The sequence below is a fragment of the Anser anser genome (assembly GCF_964211835.1).
Source record: "Anser anser genome assembly, chromosome: 11".
NCBI classification, from domain to species: domain Eukaryota; kingdom Metazoa; phylum Chordata; class Aves; order Anseriformes; family Anatidae; genus Anser; species Anser anser.
In genome coordinates this window covers 20940218-20960522 of record NC_139732.1, presented here as the reverse complement: position 1 = coordinate 20960522, position 20305 = coordinate 20940218, and the positions used below count along the sequence as shown (strand labels likewise).

General features: G+C 42.3%; 1 protein-coding gene across 2 annotated transcripts in view; it reads right to left on the bottom strand.

The window, feature by feature from the left end:
• Nucleotides 1-5894: 5894 nt before the first annotated feature.
• The window catches only part of CRISPLD2 (cysteine rich secretory protein LCCL domain containing 2), a 29686-nt gene continuing 15275 nt past the window's right edge, over nt 5895-20305 (bottom strand). For both annotated transcript variants that reach the window (XM_083851858.1, XM_083851857.1), the window contains 9 exons: nt 19877-20035; nt 19088-19148; nt 18419-18485; nt 17298-17428; nt 17109-17152; nt 16608-16680; nt 15791-15866; nt 11181-11314; nt 5895-9212 (listed from right to left, as the gene is read on the bottom strand). In XM_083851858.1, coding sequence (XP_083707984.1) covers nt 9158-9212; nt 11181-11314; nt 15791-15866; nt 16608-16680; nt 17109-17152; nt 17298-17428; nt 18419-18485; nt 19088-19148; nt 19877-20035 — 800 coding nt within the window. In that variant the 3' untranslated portion in view covers nt 5895-9157. The remainder of the gene's footprint in view (nt 9213-11180; nt 11315-15790; nt 15867-16607; nt 16681-17108; nt 17153-17297; nt 17429-18418; nt 18486-19087; nt 19149-19876; nt 20036-20305) is intronic.

Sequence of the window (20305 nt, the reverse complement as noted above, 5' to 3'; positions counted from 1 at the left end):
TCTTTCAAACATGAAAAGAAAGTGACCTAAATAACTGCAATTTCAGTTATAAAACTGATTATTTTTTTGGCATTTTGATTGACAAGAAACACTTTTCTCTTAAAACTGCCTCACAGAAGAATGAAGAGAGGTGGCTCACGCTCCATTTTCCTCTTTAATGCAACAAAAGTGCTTTGGGGGATTGAGTGGTTGCATAAACTTTGCTTAAATGTGGTTATTATTTTATTTTTTTCTCCCCAGAGGTCAGCCTGGCAATAAGAAACTTAATCTATCTGCAATTTGCAAGTACGGAGCCCTCTGGGACTCAGACACCAACCCGCTTCTCTGACCCAAGGCCTCGGAGCAGCTCCAAGCCTGAATCTGAGACATGAAAGTTTGGCACATACAAAACAAAAAAAGAGAGAACACATACCCAATTCTGCAATATTGCACGTAAAAAAGGCCTACCTTACAGATCCTGCTAATACTTCTGTCCCCAATGTAAGAATTATTAATATTTAGTACCTGTGACTCACTAATATTTACTTTAGGAAGTATTTATATATTTAAAGTTTGACCAGTTTTCTCGATATAGGAGCTAATGGAGGCTCCTGTTGTTAACAGCCAGGGAGCCCTCCCTGAACAAACTTTTCTGGTTACTGTTCAAACTGGGCTGCAGAGCTCTTTTAAGGCCCTGAACCTCTAATGCTGAGCACTGAGGCTGGCAGGCATCTCCACCGATGGCTCTGCTGAGATGCAGCTAATTTTAAATCTGGATCTCAAGGCAAAGGAAAAACCTCTCTTTTACTGGCAAAACTGTCACAGTTGAACGCTGTGTTCAGATTACGGGAACAGGCTGCAAGACAGCACACACAATCCCTTTTTTGGGTACTTGGCATTAATTTTATCTGAAGTCACGGATTATATAAGAGGAGAGCAGAGACCTCACACGAGTTTCTTCTCCGTCAGCGTGGGACTCCCAAGGGGGCCAGGGAACCCCCCCGTACTGAGTGCTCGCAGTCAGGCCATGCTGTGCGTGTGGCACCCCCCAGCTGCCAAGAGACCAGGGGTTGATGGCCTCTCCAGCAATTGTCCTGAAAAAATAAATAGGAGCACAAGAGTTTTCTGGAACTGCATCGTGAGCTGTCCACAATATCAACTAGAGTTGACTTTTAAAGTCTTTATCTTCATCTAGACGAGAGAGTTTTGACCTCATCAAAACTCAAACACTTTCATGGTTGGCATCCAAACAAACTCCAATTTAGGACTTAGGATTGTAAAAAAAAAAAAAAAAAAAAAAAATCATCATTTTCTGATAAGGAAGCTGTTCCCCACAATAATAAGAATTTAAAAACAAAATTAAAAATTGACCTGGAGTAGGATACTTAGCTCTGTACATCTGTTTGCTGTAACGGTTTAAGACAGCTTGACTTCACTCATGTATTTGGAAAGGCAAACGCAGCCTGCTGAGCTGGCCAGCTGCCCTCAGACATTTGAGATTGTTTCATGACTCTGCAGATGAGAAAACTTACATGGTCTCCTTCTTCCCACCAAAAGCCTGTCCTCAGACAGCTCTACATGCCTGGCACTGGTACAGGATGCCTCCACCGCATTTCAGTGGTTCACGTTGTCCAAAATCAACACGCAATTTTGTTAGTCCAATTGGTGACATTGCCATAGGGATGCCCTAAATCACCCCTCACTAGCATTTCAGATCAGAATGTTTCTAGATTTTTTTGCCAGTACTTTACCTCAGCTGTGGCAGGAGGTCCAGGGGTCCATCTGCAAACCCATCTCAGGATCCTACATGCTTCATTTTTCTGTCAAGAGACCTACAGGGAAATAATAATAATAATAATAATAATAATAATAATAATAATAAATCTGATTAAAAGTTCGGAGAGCAATGACTGATTTTATCAACTCAATGCATACTGGCTTGATGCTGCACACCCTTACCTAGACCACTTCTATAGAAGGTCTCTATCTGTATCTACGGTTGTGTGCCATCCTGGTCCAAGCAGTTGATACCCTTTTCCATATGATTTCATGTTTCCTTTAAACTTGAAAACAATAGAAATCACAGCTGGGAGGGCAATCAAGACATTGCCTAGAACATCCCCCACTCAAAGATGATTTAGCAGGGGCTATCTCAGTTGTATGACCTGCTGTCCAGCATTTTCTTGAAACCCTCGAATGATGGTCCGAACAGACCATGCAGGTCGTCTGGTCCAGTCAGAGCTTTTCCCAATTTTCCCAACAGTCTCAATGTTCCCCACTGCAGTTTAAGCCCCCTGCTTCTCAGTGGGTTCCCTTTGGACATGAAAAACAAATGGCCTCTTCTCCCCTTGCAGTACTTTTACAGACTTAATCTTCCACCTTCCCTTTGCTATTCTCAGCAATCCTCCCCCCGCTTTCTTGGGGACTGCTTTAGCTCTCAGGTTACTCTCTTTGCCTTTTTCTGGACTTCCTGCAGTCAGTTGCATACTTTTCAGGCAGTAGTGCACAAACACATAGACCTGACACTGCGCTAGAGACCTTAACACCGCAGAGCAAAGCTGAAAGGTTTCTCAATGCGTCTTGCAGCCTGTATCCCTCTTTGCACATCTGATAGGACATTTACTTCTTTGGCAATAAAGTGATGCTGTTGATGTGTATTTATCTCAGCTGGGCTGAGTTACTGCCTTACTGGTTGGTCTCCATCTTTTATTATTCCTTGTATTCCTGTCTTCTGAGTGCCAGCCTCTTTTTGCAGACTGTTTCTCCAGCTTTCAGAGTAGGCTTTGATTTCTAGCCTTACCCTTCAGCACGTTCTCAGTCCTTCTCAGCTCTGTGCTATCCAACCCTGTGGAGATCAAATAAGCACTTTCTTCTCTATTTCACTGCAAAGCTTATTAATAAAAACCCCGGTCAGAATCAGGCTGAAATCTCAAGCACAGAGAACAGTTCTCCATAGACTTAAACAGATGAAATGAAAAAGATTTCAACTATGAATCACTGAGGATTACTCTTCAGACACAAGTACTGATGCAGTTTTGGAGCTTCCTTGCATTCCTGCAAACTATATTTTGATTACCAGCACATCAAGTGAGATGGTATCAAAAAAACTTTGTCCTGTCAACCTGTGTCTCTGTTAGCTGTTAACCCCTCTGTCCTGCTCACAAGGCTGCTAAGCCGGTAGAAAAGGAAATGTCGCTGCTTTTATGCTTTGTTTCTGGCAACAACGACATCAAACACCTGCCCACAGATAGCTTTGCTATCTCCCCAGTGCTCAACAACTCTTTATTTCCTCTAGGTTTTTTCCTTTTATAGAATAATCTCTCATTCCTCAGCCTTGGTCGCTCAGTTCACACCGTCCTGCAGTGTGTGTTTTCCCGGGTTGCTGAGGAACAGCACTTTACCCTGCTCAGCACAGAGGCACGGCAGCCTTGGGGACGGCTCCTGGGGAATTCCTGGCAGAGCGTGCCCTGGCACTCCCAGCTCACAAGGGTTTCACTTTCAAAATCGTCCGGAATGGCAGCTTTAAAAAAAAAAAAAAAAAAGAGAAAAAAATGGTCTTCTGGCATAGTTATAGATTGTTGTTGCACAAGTGCAAAAGATTGATGTGCAGGAATAAGCCTTGAAGAAGCAGCTTCTGAAATAAAAACCTAGGATTTGCCAGGCACTTCTCGGTGCTGTGTGTGTTGGCAGGTCCTCCTCTGGTGTCACGGTCACCACAGCCCCTAAACCAGAGGAGCTTCAAGCCTGTAAGAAGCAAGACTCCTGTGTAAGGCATTCTTAAGCCTAGCATTTATTTTACGAGCTTGTGCTCCCATCTCCCCCAGTTTTTAGCTATACTATTCCACCTGAGCCTCCTGACTTTTAGCCCTCTATAAATAGCCTTAAATTCAATTTGACACTTAGCAGCACTACGAAGTGCTTGGCTACACAGCAGATGAGGAGGGAAACTGCATATAGCACTGGCCTGCTCACATGGTGCAGGCAGCGAGGAGCAAACACTGCAGAGAAGAGTGCTGCATAAGGGAGACCTTGTCTGTTGATTTAACTCCCTAACCCTATTTTAACCACTGTCAACAAGATATAAGGGTGGTTTTCTATTTGCACTGAGGCTTCTTTGCACTGCTCAGTCCACACCCTAAAGTGGCATAAATGACTTCTAAGTGCCTTAAAGTAGGTCCTTAGTATAAATGCGAACCAACCCTGTCGTTTGCAAAATGGCTTTGAAAACATTGCCTGCGTCCATCCTATAAATGAATGTGGGTTTTTGGAAGAACACCCATCCCAAGGTATGCTCACGTTATACGTAGCCTCTGATGAGCTCAGCACAGGCTGGGGGGCCAGCAGAGGGACAGGAAACAAGAAGTGTCTCCCAAAATGGCAAGCAGAGAGAGCCCCAAGGAATACATGCTCCAGTTTTATCATGAGCTTCTGCACCATCTGTGTCCAACTGCAGCTTCAGCTAAACTTTGAGGCAGCTTTCAAAAAAAAAGTCTCCTACATCTTTTCATTTTGTTCCTAGTGCTCACTTACCTGTTTCGCACATCTAACATTTGGAAAGAAAGCACAGCTGTCCACAGTGTTGTTCACACATGGCAGTCACACCACTTTTTCTTGTTGTTGATGATGAGCATAGGAGAAAGCACACCGCTCAAATAGGAGACAACAGTGAGCTGAACCAGAAAAAGCATCAAAGAGCCAAGAGCTAGCACAGACGACCAGAATATCAACCTTAAATTTTGATCGATGTGCGGTTTTCCTCCAGAGGCCAACAAAGACCTAAATTTTGCAATAGCACTTTGGGGCTTTTTGTAGCACTACAAATAGGAAACCAAAGAGCTGTCGCAATCAGTGGGATGCTCTAGGCAATCCCAACATTACCATGAGTTGTAATATCCTTCTCTGCTTACTATTAAGCTCTGCTCATGAAAGTCTTCCCCAAAGTTTTCAGCAATGAAGGATTTTGCAGCAGTGGCAGTGGAGAAAGCAAGCAGAAACTGGTTCGGATAGGCAGTTTGTAACTGCAGAGCGTACAGTAGCTGTGTGACTCCTTCAGCAGAAGTTATTGCCCAGCAATGAGCATTACCACGTCAATCCTTGCTTTGGGTTTTACAGGTAAATACTGTTCAACCATAAGAGTATCAGGGCAGCCCTGGACTAATGCAAACATCTCTGTATTTTATGATGATCTTGTTTTATATGTAATGGAAAGTACATATTTTTTTCAAGGCCTTCTTGTCAGTCAGGACTCTCTCCCTTGGCTCAGCCCTCATTTTTGGTCAAAAGCCATCTGGTGCTCATTGCCTGGAGCCTAAGCTATAAACTTCCCTGTCATCTTGCTCCTTTAACCAAGATAGTATTGAATTAGTATGAAACAACTTGGTTTGATTTGCGGTGCTGTTGGTAAGTATGAGCTCAGAGAAAATTTCAAGGAGAAATTAAAAAAAAAAAAAATCCATATACTTTTCACTTCCAAAATAAGGGTACATTTAACAACAGCCTGGTCAGACAGAAAGGAGTTCATCCCGGTTGTATTTTGCAGCATTACTTCATTAAACACTTTTTTTCCACCACTTTAATCTACTTCAGGGAGTTAGAGACAGACATGAATTTTCCCTTACTCCCAGGATGTAAGGGAATAATACACCTTATTCCAAATAGGATAAAAGTTGACTTAATGCCGGGGTACTGGGCAGTTCTATTTATTTGTCTGTGGAATAGACTCTGAACATTTCGATCTATCTTGGGCTCTCCAGGGGATACTCTGGTCCCCAGGAGCAATCCCAAATAGCTCAGGCTCAGTCTTCTAAATACAACCCCAGCTGTAGCTGAGCATTGACGACAAGGGTGGCATTCATTCTGGGAAGGTTTTATTTCACAAATAATTCAGAAATCAAAAGAAAATGGAGGAAAAAAGGTATTTTACAATTCTGTATTTAGAAAAAAATATATATAGTTTATAAACAAACACACAGCCCCTTGAAAAACATGCAAAGGCACACAAAAATTTACAAGAAACATTTACACATAGGAAGTAGTAAAATACATCATTTTTCATAGAAAAAAAAAAAAAAGCAACTCTATGAACTGGCCCTAAATATTTAGACTGCACAACTGACCAAGTACACGACTGGAGGTTCTTCAACCAGCTGGTGGCTGAATGGCCGCTGATGACTTAAAATGACGAAATGAATGGAGCCAGCAGACCCAAACGTGCACTGGCAGCTGGGGAAGCTAGAACAACCGCTCGGCATCGGCTTTGCCAGGGGTTTAACCTGGATTCAGCAAGGATGCGCCCAGGTGCTTCAAGATGGCATGTGCTTACTAATCTGCTGAGCTAGGGTCTAAGGAGGAACGTATCTGGAGATGTAAAGACGTGCTGCATCTGTAAGCTGCATTGAAATATATTAGGCTAAGAAATGTTTTGGTATCAGAAGTAAAATCAGGAAACATTGGGCTAAAAATTGGTACTGTCCCACCTATATATGAATAGCTAGCACATGCAATTGCAAGTCATTGATATATCTTTACTGTCTTGGAGGACCTGATCACCCCTAATTCTGGTGGAGGTATGTTTAAATTAATAGCACCCAGGACCTCAAATAATATTTGTGTAGTAAAGTCACAATTTCTCTTTTGTACAACAAATATAAAAATAAACAGACACAGACTTAAATTACGATCAGTTTCTAAAAATCCAAACCAGTTGGCTGAAGATAAAAATACACAATTGTAACTTGAATTAAGCACTTTAGGATATTTCTGGTGGAAGGACAATTCCTCCCCTGCTCCTTTTCTATCAGGTAGCTACATCCCGAGATGTTTGGATTTTTATATGCTCTACAGTAATCTTCTAGACTTTTCTCCAAGAACCCTCATGTTTCTTTCCACCATTTTTACAGCATCCATAATTGTCACAGACAGCATATTAGAGGTGGGATCCTACATTAGCTTTGAGGCATGTTATGTGCTCTTGCAATCCGCATGGAATCAGTGGGAAGGAGGCCCCTGGACACCTGATGGCATCTCTTACACTTTCCAATTCAATAAATAGCACTGCGGCTACCATTTGGCCCATGATGGTCATAGACTCATGCTGCAGCATTTAATGGGCTTGAACCAGCCTGTGTATAGCTTAATTATTCACAGTGAGCAGAAACAGGGAAGCCTTATCTCACTGCCAAGATCTCAAATGCTTCCAACCAGCAGCTTTCCTAAGATATGTCCCGGCTGTTTTTAACATCGATTTACCTAGTAAGAAAAAAGGGTTTTCTATCTAAAGCAACTACTGTACACCTTGGAAGACAATACCATATAAACAAAGATGACACAAAGTCATTTCTCTACATCCCCCTCCGAAGGTAGGTTTGCTGTGCAGTACTTTTGGAGACGATTGCAATTCCAACTTCATATTTTACAGAAGGTCTCTTTCCAAATTCAGATTTCACAGAGAAAGAAACCCCAATGGTGAGACAAGCTGAGTGATAAATGTAATTTCTTTGCTGATTTCATGGCATATGCAGAATTAAAGAAGTGCTTAATCATATTAACATTTTTGGTCTGTGTTTTAAAGCAGCTTGAAGACATGGTTTTTATAACTCTCTAGATTAAACTGTACACAGCCTGAGCATACAAGTGGCTATGAGACATCTGCCAAATAGAGTGAAATATTTTCCCATTTGTTATAGAATATTACAATCAATTTATTGAGCTGCATGATTATATTTTACAGGAACTGAAGAACTAAAGTTTGTGTTGCCTTCTCATGATTAATGAACTTACTGGATGTGTGTGCATTAAAAGATAACCAGACTTGTGTTTAGACCAAGCCTAAAATTAATTTCTAGTATGAAGTAGAGAATAGTCTCCTGCCTTAAAGAGCAGCTCAGACCAGGCTATTCTCTTGGCTTTGAAGTGCTTTGGATGCATGTCGAGACATAAATAACAAAACATTAAATAGCATCACGACAACATCTATAGGTTTTGCAAAACAGCATCCTGGATATCAAATGCTCAAGGGTACAGAATTTACACTAAAAGTTGGGATCCACTGGTGTCAAAAAACAATGGGAAAAAACAATAATAATCTATCCCAATTTATGCTGTATCTTTTTAAGTATCAGAACTGCGAACACAACAAAGATCTTCATGAAGGTAAAGTGAACATGCTTCCTATGGATGCAATGATTCCTAGCAAAAATAAGATTAACTTTATCACTACTTAACTACTACAGATAAAACAACCAGCACTGCTGTATAAAACAATACGCTGCATTTAACTGAAGTTTTATTTTAAATGGCATGTAATATAGTATGAGATGTGCCAGCACAGGAGCCCCAGTTCATTGACTTCTCATGGGTTACGACACTTGCAAAGTACCTGTGAATGTTTGACCAGCAAACACTAAACCTGCTGTTTTGATGATCTGGTGGCTTCATTTTCTGCAGCGTGGGTCTCTGCCACCATCTCATGCCCTGCTCCAGTCCCCAGAAAGCTTTGATATCCAGTCGGCAGAAACATCCTCTCCCCCACAGTACAACTTAGCCTAGTGCAATGCCCCAGCAGTCTAACACAGCAGCGCTGATGCATCTCACCTCGTTACAAAAATACCAAATATTCTCTTCTTTTGCACTCAAATCAAACATACACAAGCACACTCTATCACAGCCCAAACTCTCCCCAAATGATGTATCTTTTAAAACAGTTTCTTATTTCCAAGGGCCCAGCGTCTGGACCATCTCTCAGTTCTGAGTCTGTGTATCACCACGTCCACTGGAGAAGATGCTTCACATCCCCAAAAAGCCATCCAGGGCCAGGCCAAGATCCCTACAGCTGCTGTACATTGAGCCACCACAGTTCTGTGCAGCACACCTCTCTTGTAAATTGAAAGTTAGAATGGTTTATCATTGCTGAATGCCCCTAGAGAAACAATAACACAAAACAAAAAGATACAACGCTGAACAGGTGCGATGAGATGCAAACAGCTGAGTCAGAACCTGTTGTCTTTTTTTTTTTTTGGTCTTTTTTTTTTTTCCTTTTCTTTTTTTCTTTTCTTTTCTAATTCCCTGAAAGAGATTGGCAAGGAAGGTATGTTCAGAGCTGATGCCATCAGAGGAGCCTTCCTGTCTCTGGAGATCAGCAGAGCGCTCTCCCAAAGAAACTTGCACCTTCCTTGGGAATTTACTGCTTCACAGCGAAAATTCGGAAAGCATTTCCATCTGAAGGATTAGTCAACCTGGAGAAAAAAAAAATATGCAATGAACCAGATGCAGGCACTGCAGAACTCATGGTGCAAAAGAGCTACAGGAAGCTCCGAATTTCTTTGGGGTGCACCAATTCAGCATGCTGGGTCTGTGCTGATATAGCCCCACCAGGAGCTGCTGCAGGACAGGAGAAAGAAAAAGGATGAAAAAGAAGAGGCAGAAATTCATGAGTTCACTTTTGTTTCATGCTTTCAATCCAAATCTACGTCCTAATGTCAACAGAAGGAACTGGGAAACAAAAGCCCCTCTTACAACTCTAGCTTTTATCTGAGGAACACCGTGCTCCCTTTTACAGAGATTTGTGCATAAAGAGAACAGGTTTCCCTAAAAATAGTTGTCAAATAGGCTGGCAGGTTCCCAGGGCCCATCTGGCCCATCTCCAGGTGCTGGCAATGGGAGCAGACAGATCAGCACACGTTAAGTGACAATCAATAGGTATATTCATTTTCCATCTTCAAAGGTGCTCCCAACAGCTCTGACTGAGCACAGGGCAAGAGGGCTTATCCTGTACCTGTTTGTACACGTATCTTTATCAAAGGTTATTTCCAATGTCCTAAAGGATAAGGTTTTCACCTTGATTTTTGAAAAGCTATTCCACGGTCTCACAGCACAGAGGTGCTCCTTCTTGCTGAGTGTAAATAACGCTTTCCAAATCTTCATGCTCATCCCTGCTGCTACAGCGTCTTTGGTTTCCCTCACCTCCTAGATCAGCACCCAGTGCTCATATTACATATCACTGCTGGTGGGGGAGTTTATTCTTAGCTTGGCTAGAGTTTGTCATGCAAGCAAAAAGTTCTGGGTCAGTATAAAAGACAAATTAGATAAATTAAAGGAAGACAGAGGTAGAAGAAAACTGGTATGAGCATGAGATTCTGTGATATTAATCCAAGCTGAAAGCAAATCTGCCAAATTACAAACCACACAGCTACAAAAAGCTGATCCTGGTAGACCTGTACCGAAGAATCTCATATTTAATGTCTATAGCTTTCCTGTCTTTTATTATTATTATTTTCCTCTGCAGCAGTGTTTTGGAATATTCATTACTAGAATAAAAATATCAAACTCAGTTGGATTTCTTATTATAACAAAAAGGAACCTCACAGAGCAGACAGCCATGTCAGTAATAACCAAAACCCACCACAATAGTGATGAATGTTATTTTTTCAAAGACAGGTTTGAGAACTCAATACCATCACACCGATATGTGAAAAAATACATCACAAACCAAACCAGAAGTAGCAAATTAGCAAGGACCGAATGAGCTGCAACTCAATCACTATGATCGTGTACAGGTGCAGGGTTTTGGAAACACTGATTTGCAATTGTCCACCGAAACCAGCAAGGTTAGACCAAAAGAAGCCATGCAGAAGTACAAAGGTGGAAAACCCATCTTAAAAAACCTGTTTGATCTTCTCTGTAGAGGTTAGTTTGCTCATATGTCTTTCAATAGGAGTAGAGAAAATTAATGAGTACAAACACATCCTACACACCAGAATTCAATGGAAATCTCATTAAACCTCAAACCAGACTGAAAGCTGCAGAAATACCCATGTTTATCTTTCAGACCAGCAAGTCTGGGAACTTTCTTCATTAAAATTTAATTCCGAAACATTATCCAATAATGATCACTGTACTAATTACAACAGTGTATTTTTAATGATATACGTATACAGCAAAGTGTTTTAATAAAGATTCAGCTCTTTAAAAAAATATCTTAATGGTATTTCATACCTATCACACTGATCTGAAAGTGGCTACTGACTTGTGGAAGGTAAGAGCAGGACAACACGCTCTATTTGTTTGCATCTTGAAATTCACGGTGACGCTGTTAAGTCATGTATTTCCAACTCACCAACCTTTCTAGCTGATATCTGCTGACTTTGACCCACAACTGAACTTAAATTCAAGAACAAGAGGAAAGTATAAGAAAAATATCCCACCTCTCAGACTGGACTCCATTCTTTAAAGAGCCAACATACATTTTCTTCTTTTCTACAGGCATCACGTCCACAAAACCACCTTCTTCATCTCGAATGACTCCTGCATGCACTGCGCTTTTGCAGATACTGGAGCTCTGAAAAATATTGAATTATTTTGACTCACAACAGATCTATATTTTACATCTGGAGATTTACCATCTCCATCAGAATCAAGAACAAAAATCAGCAACCAGAGAATAAAAAAAAAAAAGAGTGGAGTCAAAGAGCTATGAAACAATTCTGTCGTTCTTATGGACGGACTGGGGACAGTCATAGACCAGATCTGGGGATGTGATGAGCCCAGGTGTCAAATGCGGAGGTGAAAGGGCTGTAAGACCCAGCGCTGCCACAACAAGCAGCTGTTCCACTGAACAGAGAAACCATGGTGGTGCAAACTCTTTGCTAGTGACCAGCCACCATGCCAAAGCTTATTCACCCAGCTGCTTGCAAAGCAGATGCTTTTCCTGATTTAAGCTAAATAGCCATCAGCTATCTGGGAGAGTTCACATGCTCCTGTCTAGGGAAAAAAAACAAAAAAAAAACAAAAAAAAAAACACAGGAGAACTGTACCCCCAGAGTGGTGTAGCTTTTGAGCAGTCAGATAGCCCATTACCCTGTAAGACTACACTGAGTAGGAGAGAGATTAACACTTCTGAAAAAAAATAAAGCTTCTTCATTACACATCAGTGTTACCCTGTTCTCCTTGATGTGCAGAGTCAGAAGAGCCAGAGGAACACAAAACACTGACAAATGATGACTAAGCTCTCGAAGTATCCAGGAAACAGAGCAAAAGCAGAGGAAGCTTAAGCATAGTATAAACTTGGCCATCAACCCTCTAAAGGATTTACATACAGCAAGCTGGAACAACAACAAACAGAAATCAGCTTTGCGCAGGGAACTGCAGCAGGTGAAAATCCCAGCCCCATAAACTCCCCGATGGCTAAAACCCAAACTACTGCAAAACCAGTGCCAAGGGCAAACATTCCCATCGTGTACGTACAATGCAGATCGTGCTGTTTCCTTCTCACAGCCATATATGGCAGGTTTGCCTTGTCCCCTATATATTTATCACTTTGGATCGCCTATCTCTTGGCAGCTCCCTGGGTTTTGAGAGCCAATTTGGTATTTTGCTTCTATATAAGGGCAAGGGAACGCTCCGTTTGGAAGATACGCTGTGAATTTGCCCTACTATGCAGTGGGAAATCTGTAAATCTAAAATTGGCTCATAAAATTAAACTGTCCTGAATCAATTTGCAACACTTTCCACTGGGAGACATCCTAAACGATGTTCTTCAAGACATTCCTGTTTTTTCCAGGACTTGCTGTTCTGCCGCTTACTGAAAGCTTTGACCAGAAGGCTTTTTATTGCCTTACCCAAATCCTCCCCCTATCACTCCGTTGGATTACTGCCTTCTTCTATCGCAGTCCAAGCTTTGCTTTGATGAATTGCTCACAGAGCTTTTGGAAGATGAGACATTTCAAGAATCAAGGCCGTTCCTCTTGAACTCCGAAGCAGAGCAGCTGCCCAGACAACGCAATGGCTTTCCATCGCGTAGCCCCTTCACGTCTGCCTCAGCATCACACAGGCCTCTCGGGATGCTCTGAGAGCATTTCCTGATGAAGTGAACTCTGAGGCATACCCCAATAAAATGACAACAGTTTTTTATGGTTGGCTATTAGCAATGATCCGTGACTATGAATTTAATCACCCATAATTTCTTCATTAGTGTGACTGGTTTAATCATAAAGTTCCTATCACGTGAGGGCCGAGCCACCCAGCCTGGTTTACTCTGATGATAAAGGTCTCTTTCGTTAAGTGATCTGTCCTCCTCCAACTAATTGCAGCACAGTTGTGGATAAAGGACCTTATCTCAAGAGCAGAGAGCCGTTTCCTCTCCCAGCTCCATAGGGCTCCTGAGCAGGGATGAGGAAGTGTTTCCCTTGCGGTGTTGCACACTAAGAGCCAGGCAGGTGACGGCACCTTGCAGAACATAAAAGCTTTTCTACAGCCTAAGTAAAGACCCCTAGGTGTTCACACAGCTCCAGCATCCCCCAGATCTGGCTCTGTTCATATCAGCAAAAGCTGAGCTACCTCCTAAGCACAGTCATGTGTTCAGAGACATTTTTTTTCCTCTCATTTTCCAATTCAGAAACCTCACCATGAGGTTGACCATGCGAGGTCAAAAGTAATTGACCCCAGAGAAGGAACTCTGAGTGTCCCAGTACCGATGGTACCTCTGTGTATTCCAGGGACACTCCCACCATCTTCAGTGACATTACTGATGATTATAATCCAGAGATCCCTACAGACCCATAAAGCCACAACATGGGAACATGAGTAACAAATTTTCTGTTCCCCAGCAGGCTGCTTGTCGCCACTAATTTCAGCCCTGGGAGGACACCATTCTGTGGATAGACCTGGGATTTGGGCATGAACTTTTCCCATGGCATACTTGAGTGCATTTTGTTCCTTTACCCCAGATTTCAAGGCTCCTCTATATCCCTGTTCCATGAACCCTTTGTGGTTCTGACTGCTGTGCCTCGTCATTCTGCCACTGCTCCCGAGTACCCCAGCTTCTTGGACACATCAGTCCACCCATTCCTCACCTCATCTAAACACACTTCCCTAGACTAGCCAAGCGTTTTTGTCACCACTTCTGGGACTACGGACTCCTTAGCTGTTAGAGCATTTAGCAAATCAATGCTTTGGTGAAGGTGCTAAGAGGCCAGAGGGCACCTGGAGGGAGCACAGATCAGAGACAGCACAAAACACTTCATTTTCTTTTAGATCACTTATTGGAGAAGAAACGGTTGGGGCGCAATTCCCCCAGGGCCATGAAGGCCCTACACTCCAGATGTGGAGCCTTGCAACCCTCCCAGAAGATTCGCACTTGTCTCATCCAGCTCATTTTCTGCTTTAATTATTTCCTAGCCGCAGGCTCGGGTTAATTCACAGCATCCCCTCCCAGAGGGCATCCCACACAGTCCATGCCCAGCGGAAAAAGGCATTGCTCAAATTCTCCCTGCATATCATGCCTGTTTACGTGGTCAGCTTTCCAGCCTGAGCACTCATCAGCATCAATGCCTTCTCCTTTGTAACATGTTTCACACCCTCCTCAAACTCCTTTTTTTCCCCTGCTGGATTCTTTTTTTTTTTTTTTTAATCTGTTTTGCTACCAACCCCTCATTCTGCTAAAATCTGAAGTGTTTTCCCTGTTAGACCTGCAGCACACCATTAGCACAGTAGCCCAGAAAACGGTTAACCAAGCCCTCTAAGAGGTGGCCAAAAACGTTTTCCTTTTTTTTTTTTTTTCCTCTCCCAAATCACGGTCCACACCCCAGTTTATGAAACACAATAACCAGAGGGGACAGTAGGAAATAGAGCTTGTCCTTCGTTAAAGGACACTAATCCTTCTGCGTCAGTACAAATAGCGAAGCAATGCCAGCCCAGGATGCTGGTCCTCACCTAAAACCTTGTAATTGCAGACCCCATTCAGGGGTAATCTGAGGTAGTTTTGTCTTCAGTAAAAGAAAAGGAAAACTATTTCCCATTTCCTGCAGGTCAGAGCACGCACAGAGGCAGATACCACGGGGCAACAGCTGTGCGATGGATTTGCATATGAGCTTGTCGAGGCTAACTTGTTTGTGTCTCTATTAAAAAATAAAATAAAAATGGTCCCAAGTAAAATACAAAAGTTACTTAAAAATCACTTTCTCAATGGCTTTTCCCAAACTGTTGTGTGATTCCCCCAGGATGTTTTTCTCAGGAGTCTGCAAAGCTCCATGCAGACCCCCAGCTGGGGATGTAGGCCCTCACTGGGACCCACGATCAGCCCCAAAGCATGTTCCTACAGGCTAGACACCAGCCTGAGAGAGCTGACATTTCCAAAGACAATCTCCGACAGGAAAAAAAGAGGCACCCACAAATGGAAAAATGTTGAAACCCAGTTTTTAGAGGCCTAATATTAAGAGATTTCAAGAAAATGACTGTCTGCCTAGTTTTAGCATCAAGTCTCTGCTCATCCCCACGAGCAGAGTTTAGAAAAACAAACCGATAAAACCAACTCGAATGCTTTCTTTCCACTGCTCCATGCCGTGTCCCAGCTGCTCAAAAACACTGTTCAGCTCCCAGAAAGAGGAGAAGGGAGGGAGAAGACAGGCTCTTTCTGCCAAAAACATAGTGTGGTTGTATATGCAGTGTATATAATATAAGCCCTTTGATGTTCATCTGTAGATCTCCAAACCAAGGCAGTGCTTTACCAAGGCGAGCAAGCACTACCACTCTCTTGGATCCATCGCCCCTAAGGCACAGGGCAGTTAAGGGACCCACCCAAGTCCAGAAGAAGTCAGCACCAGAAACTGGAGGGGCTCCCCAAGCCCATCGATTCCAGCCCCTTATTGTCACTGATGCACTTTGTTGGTGCCACTTCTTCCTTCATCCCCATCTACCCCAACCCCACACTGCAGCGGTCACGGGGAGTTTTAATCCCTTCCTAAATCACAGAGTAAGCCCCGCTCTGCAATACAGACATCGTGTTACACAGGGTCACCAGGGAAAGGAGCATACTCACATCTGCATAGATGTTTGTGCCAAACACCGGTGCCCAGTATGATGGCTCGTCTTTACAGTGGGCTGGACAATAAATCCTAGAAAACAATTTATTCAGATTTATTCTCTATACCAAGGCTCAACAGGAAAGCAAGCTGCATTCTTCGGAGATTTCAAGTGCCTGCATCTGGTCTGCAGGTGGCAACAGTGAATCTAATTATTTGTTCCCCTCAGATGACTTTTGGTAGTTACTACCGAACTGCAAACACAGGGGTTTAGACAAGTAAAAGAGCAATTAGTCTTTTACACAGGGGTTTAGACAAGTAAAAGAGCAATTAGTCTTTTATGACTTTTTCAGAGGGGAGTGTTTATATTTTTGCAGAATGCTCTGCACATTATGATTTGCATGAATTTGTGCCCCTGTCCTCTACCATGACTTACACCTGCACAAGGCAGCTTTCTGGAGCAAACTTCCTCCGCATTTTAAGGTAGAAGGGAAAACCACATTAAAAACAACAAACAAACAAACACAACAACCGGCAAGTGCAGGAGAGTAACAGCACTCCAGACATGGTCTCACTGAAACAGGATTGCGTAGCCTGACTTCTGTGTTACTGTAACAACCCAAAAACTCAACATGTTTTCCACCACAGTGTCCATGTGCCTGCCCATGCTGAAAACACACTTGGGAGAAAAGCACAGTGGCAGGAGGAAGCACACTGTTCCCAAAAGCTCTCAGATTTGGGGCTCTCAGCATCCCTCCTCCTCTGTTCACCCGTCCCTGCCCCGAGCAGTGCAGATTTAAGCTGAGCACAAATTTGCTCGAGGCATGCAGTTACCTTGGGCAATGGGTTGCAGGTTTCTTGAACTGGCACAGCTCAGCTACTGTCGTGTAGCAATCCAGTGTCTGTGCTGTGGAAATAAATACAGAGAAGGAAATTACTAGACCAAAAAACGGAGCAGCTGCAGAAAATACAAGTCATAGGCATGCAGCAACCCTGGGAGACCCACGTCCAGGTGAGGGCACCAGGATGAAAGCCACTGGCTCCTTTACCAGCAGCATGCACCCAGGAAGGGGCTGAGCAGCTCTCCCACAGAAGTCCTGCTGCCTTACTACAAGGCGGTCTTCAAAAGGTCAAAGCTTTCAAAAGAGCTGACCCACAAAACAGTGTATTTTTGTTACAGCCATGTAGTTATGTAGTTTCCAGACCCATGGTACGGAGCCACTGGACATGATCTCATAAAATGAAAAAGAGCACTGCATGGAGTGATGTTTTCAAGCATCTCATAAAACTCTAGCAACAATGGTTTCTTCTCAGCTTTACAAACTTAAAACTTACTTGTGACTTTGGAAACCATGAATGCATTTGAAGGTTTACTTTTCCTGCAAAACAAGAAAAAATACGTATTAAAAAAATAAGCATACTAAAATTACTTAAAGCACTATGTCTATATACAAGTAACAAAGATGACTGAACATTTGCATATATTTAAAGCAAATACAAACACTTTTTTCACAGAGGTAGTACCTGAAAGACTCCACACCATTCCTGGTAGACTTCACAAAAGCTGGTGTCCTCCCCTTCCTCGTGATATCCACCAGTCCTCCTTTATTGTCCAGGATGCCATAATGAATTGCAGCACGACATATGCTTGATGACTGAGAAGAGCACAACAAACAGTATGTGAAATAAATCTCATTCACAGGACAGCACTGACCAACCACTGTGCAAAAAAAAAAGAAATGAAGAAATGAACCACCAACCAAAGTGCCAAATGGAAAATAAACTGAATACACCCCTTTGGAATCTAGTTGTTAAATCTTACTCTCCCAACATAACCTTACTCTTTTGTTATTATTACAATTATTTTAAGCGCTGCTTGGTTGAATGACAAACTTTTTTTTTTTTAAATAACATAACCATACACTTACATATAATTTAGGAAAAAAAGATAAAAATAAAAAGCAGCTTTGGAAATTAACAACCAGTATGAAATATTTCCAGTTCTCAACAGAATATTAAAACCCAAAATATTTCTGCTGAAACCACTTGGAGGAGGAGGCTGTCTGCAATCACAGAAGTTGCAGGGCAAAACGTATCATGGGCGATGTAGTCACACACAAGGAGCAAGAATGGGGAAGCAAACATGCTTTACGCAAGTACCCTTTCATCTTCAACCTTCCTTCACTCCAGCAGGAGTTTTGATGGGGAAACAGTGCCATGCCTTATTTGTAAATTATTGTGCTAGTTCAAGATCCAACAAATCTTCCCAAAATATTTAGTTACAACATTTTTACAGTGTTTGTAGTATGAAGTTTCAGTTCAGCATGACATTTGCCCACACTAATGAGGAACGCTTTGTAAGAGCTGTCTATTTATCCCTATCCCTCACTTTCCATGGGTTTTATTGCGCATTAAGGGCATTTATGACAAAATCAAGTCTGGAGTCCTTTTGCCTTTCCAGACTGCTTCTTTTTTCATCACTAAGATGAGGAAAATACAGATAATCTTTATTAGCACCCGTTTACAGCACCACAACTGGAGAATATGGAAAGCCAAATTACACTAGAATTGTTGGCATTTCCCATTTCTGTTATTACCACTAACTCCCCACAAATTGCATCTATGAGCTATTGAAAGGTACTTACACTCTCATAATAAAATGTTCCAAAGATCTTTCCCTTACTGTACAAGCAGCCAGCTGGGCACAAATACCTAGTAAAGATATATATCTTTGAGAGTGGCGAAAAAACAATTCAAGAAAAACAGACTTTGACTCTATTTCATTTAATAGTCATTCCATTCATTTCACGTAACTCTTCCAATTTAAAAACAAGATTGCAAAATAGCTACTTTTTAAGACAGTTTCTCCACCCTCCTTAAAAACCCGACCAATATTTAGATTCTGTGGATTTGTTTTTTCTCCAAGTGATAAACTGTCCTGTTCTTTGCAGAAGCCTTAACCAGAAGTTCTTGACTGCCTGGGAGGGGACAAGCCATGAATTATTGGTCTGGCTTGGACGGTGGTGGAATGCACAAGAAAGGCTCAAAAGTGACTCTGCCAAGATTTATTAAATGATTCTGGACACCTGGAACTGTGGGCCATGATAGTTGCATAAAAAAAAAATCTGAGTCACCTTACTGGTAGGCTTGGCTGTAGGCTTTGAACTGAGAGAAATTAAGGCTTTTTGCAAAGAGACCTGCCTAGATAGTTGCAAAAATATATAGTATAGACTACACCTTGTTTGCAAGAACCTGCTAATTTTTAGACCATTTTTTTTCCTGCACAGATCCAAGAGGTATCAATAAAACATTACCTGTTGCATGTTGAGCCTCTGCATTTGTCTCTCATCTTGGTCTCACAGGTAATGACTTGTGCTGGAAGAAGAAAAAAAAAAGTGGAAATAAAGCTACGCTGTAAGACGAAAGAGACAGCCTGCTTTTGGGCTGCAGTGATGGGCAGCCACTGTACATCTTTGCTGGAGGTCTTTACTGCAGTAAGATAAAATCTTATTGCAGACTGAGCAGCCTGGAGCTGTTGCTTCTTGAACTGTTCGCCCAAGACAGGTGTCTTTGGGAATATTAACAGGGAAGAAACATTTGACAGCCAAAGGCTTTGATTTACAGCCTGAAGTCTGCAGCCAGAGCTCTCATTCTCCGTTTAATTACAGACTCACAAGATGTTAGTAGATAAACTTGAAAAGGATGCATTTGCTTGCCTCGCCTTGTTTTCAGAATAACTCTCTTTTAATTAACAGTGATTAGAAAACAACCGAGGAAGTACTACCAACTCCACAAACATCTTCAGAAATCTTCCCAAGCAAGACATAAAAAGGAAACCAATCAAAATCCCCAGAAAAGATGCAAAGAGGGTAACTGCTGAATTTAGAGTCTTTTAAATGGGAAACCAAACCGATATTTCCAAAATCGACTACCGACCTGGGGGCCTTCAGTTCACTGGTACTTCCTTAAGATGTCTTTAAGGGCAGACTTGAAAGAACAGATAGGTATTGCAGATTGATGTGCAGAAGGCACAAGGGGCTTTTGAAAGCTTTGCTCCCTGTTTTTGGTAGAAAAAAAAAAAAAAAAGAAAGAGGCCGCCTTACTCATATAGGTCTCTGGGGAGGTTTTCTTGGGCTTGACAGGTTTGCTGGGCTTGTTCTCCGGAGGGTGGAACCACACGGGTTTCTGCTCTGAAATTTGTGGAGTCTCCACTTCGTTAGTCTCGTCTGTCTCAGTGATGAAGGTGTCCTCGTAACGGTAATCTTGTTAGAAAGGAGGATTAAAAATAATTACAGAGCGTTCACATCAACAAGGAAGTCAGGTTCCTTTTTGGAGGGAGAAAATTTGGTTTGACAAGGATCTGCTTTTAAATAGTGGGAAACTTAAAAACAGAAGTTAAATGCAGCGCAGGACCATTGCCAGGGCAAGTACAGCACCAGGAGAGGAGATGTGCTTCTCCAGCGAGCTCCGCATGAAGCGGAATTTATAGCATCTCACAATAAAGGTTTGAAATGATCTAGACTAATTAATGA